The sequence below is a fragment of the Octodon degus genome, unplaced genomic scaffold (genome assembly GCF_000260255.1).
Source record: "Octodon degus isolate 3935 unplaced genomic scaffold, OctDeg1.0 scaffold00029, whole genome shotgun sequence".
In the NCBI taxonomy this organism is placed as follows: Eukaryota; Metazoa; Chordata; class Mammalia; order Rodentia; family Octodontidae; genus Octodon; species Octodon degus.
The window spans coordinates 4,771,099-4,776,905 of record NW_004524605.1 but is presented as its reverse complement, the minus strand read 5'-3'; the positions used below and the strand labels follow the sequence as shown (position 1 = coordinate 4,776,905).

At 37.2% G+C, this 5,807-nt stretch overlaps 1 protein-coding gene across 4 annotated transcripts in view; it reads left to right on the top strand.

The window, feature by feature from the left end:
- Nucleotides 1-5,807, top strand: part of Aff4 (AF4/FMR2 family member 4) — a 104,706-nt gene that overhangs the window by 37,287 nt on the left and 61,612 nt on the right. For 2 of the 4 annotated variants that reach the window (XM_023713228.1, XM_004629348.2), the window contains exon 5: nucleotides 2,053-2,139. The exons of the other annotated variants lie outside the window; for them this stretch is intronic. In XM_023713228.1, coding sequence (XP_023568996.1) covers nucleotides 2,053-2,139 — 87 coding nt within the window. The remainder of the gene's footprint in view (nucleotides 1-2,052; nucleotides 2,140-5,807) is intronic. 4 annotated transcript variants of the gene reach the window in all.

Sequence of the window (5,807 nt, the reverse complement as noted above, 5' to 3'; positions counted from 1 at the left end):
AAAAAAATCCCAATGTAACCTTCCGCCTATATTAGATTATAGTAAATCATAACAGTTTTTAGGTGTTACATACATAAAAACTATAGGAGCATTATGTTTTTCCTCCTAAATTCTCAGTAATACATGGGATTTTATTACCTGAAAGGTTTTCTTGTATTTAATTATCTTTTTGATATTGCTGATCATTTATTTCACATTTTATTTTATTTTTTGTACTGGCAATCAAACTCAGGACCTCGTGCTTGCTAGGCAGGCACTTATGCTGCTGAGTTATCTCCCTGGCTATTTTGTATTCTATATATGCAAAACTTGGCACACAGTTTTGAGTACGTTCACTGCTCAATCACTTGATAATAGGAAATTAAAATAGATTTTCAGTTGGGAGAGAGTATTTTATTATTTGAGATAGAAAAATACCAATGCTAAAGCCTTGGGGTACATGAAGTTCTTTTTTTTTTTTTTTCTTTTCCCTTTTGCAAGAAACTTCAGATCCATATTCCCTTCATGTTTTTTATTTTTATGATTTGTAGTCATACAGTTTCGAGAACCCCATTATCAATGTAAGAAAAAGTTAAATTTTTTATTGAAAACATTTATTTATTCAAAGCATGCTAATTAATTATGTGCTGAGCCCTGGGGATACGGTGCTAATAATGACAGTTGCACACTTTGAGGGAGGTTCTTGACAATGTAGGAAATAATAAGAGCATTGTAAGAGGGTAAAGAACATGTGGCTGTTTTAGGAGGTACTAAAACATGCTATGTCAAGTGCCCTGGTCTCTCCTTTCTTTTGTTATAGTGTCCAAAGGAAATACAGTGTTTGTTGTCCTTCTAGAGATATTTTGATATGTAAACATTAGTAATTATAATTTGTAATTATCACCTCGCAATACACTCTGAACATCATTTCATTTCAGAAGTTAAACTTCTCATTTTAATGTCTGCTTGGTGTTCCATTGTATGAATGTCTCTTAATTTAATTAGTTTAGATACCAAGGTTATTTCTATTTTTAAAATGTGAGCCCCTGAATTGTGTGTATTTACATAACTGTAGTTATTGCAGGAGGATAAATTCCTAGGCATTAGAGTATCTTTAATTTCCCTGAAGGCTTACTGTGAACTAAATGCCAGAAATAAAACACCTCCTCCATATTCTAAGTCTGATGCTCCTCTCTCTGCTACTCTTCTGACGTGCAGTGATATTTTTTTGTGGGGGAGGGTTACTGGGAATCTTAACTCAGGACCTTGTGCTTGCTAGGCAGGTGCTGTGCTGCTGAGCTGTATCACTGGACCCATGCAGTAATCTTATGTAAACCTCCTTTGGCCATATTTGGCATGATTAGACAGCATTAAATGAAATCAGAGTTACTGTCTTGCTTGTCTTGTTTTCCTCCTTGTGCACTTTTAAAATCTCCCTTCCGATTTTCTTACCTGGCCAGATTTTTCTGTTGGCCAAATTTTTCTATTAGCAGATGTGCTTTATATATAGTCTTTCTAAGATAAAATTTTGTGTTTGTTATATAATACTTGTGTAACTTTGAATAAATTATTGAACCTTTATACTTCATTTTCATCTTAAATAGAACTAGGATAGTAATGGTGTCAGTATCCTAATGGTATGTGAGTACTAAATGAGCAGCAGACATGTAAAACACTGGCACACTGTCTGGGTCATTGAAGGTACACAGTAAGTGCGAGCTGTTTCCTCATCCCTTTCCCCCAGCTTTCCAGCTAATGCCTCACTAGTGTTTTATTATGTGCCTTGTATTTGATTACAGGCACTATTAATTAATATAATTACTGTCACTATTAATAGATTTTATCATCCTAACTGTGAACTCCTTGAAGCCAGGAAGTATTTATTATTTACCTTCTTTTTTACCAGCCCCATAGTGCCTTGCACCCAGTTGTACTCTATTAATACTTATTTAGTAAATAAAATTTTGGTAGAGCAGTCAAGAAACCAGTATTTTAAGTACAAATCTGGTTTTTAGGTGTATAGTTTTTAATCCTTGACCTGGTTGAAAACAAACTGTAATAATTACATTTCAGGAGATGACGCACTCATGGCCTCCCCCTCTAACGGCTATTCATACACCTTGCAAAACAGAACCTTCCAAATTTCCTTTTCCAACTAAGGTAAGTAAATAAAATGTGTCTTCGGTAATGTAAGAAAACAGCAACGACAAAAAAAAAACCCTAAATGGCTCAATTCAAAGCATACAAGTTCAAAATTGTCATTCCCAGTCTAGTGGGAACTAGACTATAAATTTAACAAGTGAATAGATAAGTCCAGATAGCGACAATTACTGTGAAAAAATTTAAACAGGTTTAATGGAATCAAGAGCATCTTGGACTGAGAGGTACTTAAGAAAGACTAGAAGGTTTACAGACAGAAAATTTTAAAAGGCATTGATGCTTATTGCAAATTGTTATGGTATTCTAGACCAGAGGTGGCAGGGCTTTCTCAGACTGTTCTCTGAGGAAGTCTTTAGAGCAGAGCACAGCAACCATGCAGTGGCTGTGGAAAGAGGTTTCTTAAGCAACAGTTGTAAGCCCATCTAAGACCAGCAAGTTTTTAAAACATGAATTTATACAGTACTTAAATAATGCAAGGTTGTATTCTCCTTGAGGAAGTTTGTCCAGGAACCCTAATCATAACCTTACCCAAATCTTGTCCCTTTCATCTCAGAACTGCTTTCATATGTACCTTCACAAATCCTTTTATATTTACGTGTGTCTGTATATAGTTTTATGAAGATAGTCATTATATATAAACATTTTCTTATTTTTGTACAGATATGTTGTTCTGTATTATTAAACTGTCAGCAATTTTGGAGACCATTCCATGTTAGTACATATAGAGATCTTTTACTTTTTTATTTCATCTGTTATATATATGTATATATACATATATATAAGTTTAGCCATCTCACTTTGGTAATTATTACTAAGCTTTTAGTTCTTGAAACTTTTTTTTTTTTTTAATGTATTTAGTACAGAGTCTGTAGGGTCTCACTACACAGATCGGATTTGCAGTGATCCTTCCTGTTTGTTTTTCAGCCTCTCAACTACTGGAATTACAGGCACCACCACACCCTGTCTCAATGGCTTATTTCAACAGCAGGCAGGCTGGCGGGGGATACAACAACCCCCCTCCCCCGCCCCATTGACCCCATCATCTGCCTAAGCAGGCTTTTTTTTTTTTGGCGGAACTGGCGATTGAACTCAGACCCTTTCACTTGCCAGGGAAGTGCCTTATTCTACTGAGCCATTTCCCCATCTCCCTAAACAGGTTCTTTAATCCACTAAGCTGTCTAGTCCTTGAAACATTTCTTTAGTGGTTATCTTTGTTCATGCCATGTATGGAAATGTAGGGTTGTTCGTACTCTTTTTTTTTGTTGTTGTTGTTGTTTGTTTTATTTTTTTACTGGACTGGACATTGAACTCAGGGTCTTCTCACTGAACCACATCCCCAACCCTTTTTTCATTTTAGGCAGAGCCTCACTGAGACACTTATGTAACCCCTCCTGGTGTGAACTTACGGTCCTGCCTCAGGCTCCCAGAGTGCTGGAATTATAGCCATGTACCACCATACCTGGAGCATGAGCATTCCTTTCAGATTTAAAGCAAGAGAATTGCTGATATATAATGAGTGTATATTCACTATATTGTCTCAAAGTCTCTGTAGTTACATTACAGGATTTTTTTTTTTTTTTTTCAGTACTGGGGATTGAACTCAGGACCTTGCACTTGCCAGGCAAGTGACTATTCTACTGAGCTATCTCCCTGGCCCCTTATTACAGGATTTGTATCAGTCAGTATTCCCACTTGTTGTACCTCTATTCCACATATGCAAAGCACCATTTGATAATATTAAGCACCAATCTTTTGAGCGAAAAATTCTACTCTACTTGCTGGATTGCTGGTGAGGGTCATCTTTACATATTTGTCATCCATTTGATTTAATTTTTATTAGTGCATGTCTGCAATACATAATAATTACATTTATTATAGGGAGTTGGTACATACACATAGTGATTTTTTCTGCCAATTTGGTTTCTGTATGAATCTGCCTATTCTTGTTGCCATTTGGGTTGCACATTATACCTAATGACTTTGAGACTTTCTTTTTGTTTTGTGATGTTTTGTTTGAATTCTGGATTCAATAATTAGTAATTTCATGACTGCGTGTGGTGATGCGTGCCTGTAATCCCAGTGCTTGGGAGGCTCAAAACAGGAAGATCACTGAGTCTGATCTGCATAGTAAGACCCTGCAGACCCCATACTAAATACATTAAAAAAAATTTACTAATTTCAGATTTATCTCCCAAATAGGTTCTTGAGTTTTTGGTCTAGATTTTTTTTTTTTTTTTTGAGGAACCGGGGATTGAACTCAGATCCTTGCGTTTGCCAGTCAAGCGCTTATCCTACTGAGCCATCTCCCCGGCCCCTAGAAAATTTTAATTTGATAAATACAATATATTCTTTTTATTGATAGCATTTGCCTTAATGTCTTGTTAAAAATAAAACTCATCTTTCTCCAGAATCATAAACATGCCCTCATATTTTTCTGTTTTCTTATTTATTTAGGTATCAGAGATGGAACTTAGACCTTGCTCTTGCCAGGCAGGTGCTTATGCCACTGAGCCCCTCTCCCCAGCCCTATTAATGTTCTTCCCTTTGCTTTTTTTGTTTTGTTTTCTTGATACCTTACATTTGCCAACAGTGACTGACACTGAGCTATATTCCCAGCCCTCATATTTTTCTTTTAATGTGTTTTTAGTTTTAGATTTGGTTTTTTAGTGTTTATTTTTAAGACAAGATCTCACTGTAGTTCAAGGGAGCCTTTAACTCACTGTGTAGCCCAGGCTAGCATCAAACTCTCACCGATCCTCCTGCCTCAGTCTCCCAAGTACTGGGATTATGAGCATGCGCTAGCACATTAGTTTTGCTTTTTGTGTTTCTCTTTAACCCAAATTACTTTTGTAAGTGATGAGTGAAGTAGGGATATAACTTTCTGATTACTTTATACCATACTTGTATGTGTTTGTGTGTTACCAGGATTGAATTTGGGAGCTTGAGTTTGCCATTGGGCAGGCGCTTATGTTGTTGAGCTATATCTCCAGCCCTGTATACTGGTCTTGTGCTCCATTTGTAGTAGCCTGTGCTGGTCTTGGATTTCCTGATTTGATCCCTTTGCTTCAGTTTCCTGAGTGCTGGGATTATGGGCATGTGCCATCGTGCCTGGCCTTAGTTTGAGATTTGGTATGTACGTACATATCTACCCTAATCAAAAATTAGAACATTTCCATCACCTCCAGATTTCTTTTTAGTTCATCAGATTCCCACCACAGGCCCTGGTACTTAATTGGCTTGGTTTGTGTTACTCTGACATAGTGTATACTTTTTTTGCATGCCTTTTCTTATTCAGCATATGCTTTGATTTTTTTTTTTTTTTAATTATTATTTAGTATAGGATCTATAGGGTCTCACTACACGGATCTGACTTGTAGTGATCCTCCTGTTTTCAGCCTCCCCTGTGCTGGGATTATAGGCATGCACCACTATGGTCAGTCTCAGTGGCTAGCTCAGAGTGTCAGGATGGGGCCAGCATTGGCATGTGGTGCCTGGGATTGAACCCCCGTCCCTGTGCTTGCCTAAGCAGGCCCTTAGTCTGCTGAGCTATCTTGCCGGCCCTGCTTTGAGAATTCTTGGGGCCAGGGAGATGGCTCAGTAGAATAAGCGCTTGCCTGGCAAGCACAAGGGCCTGAGTTCAATCCTCGGTTCTGCCAAAAAAAAAAAAA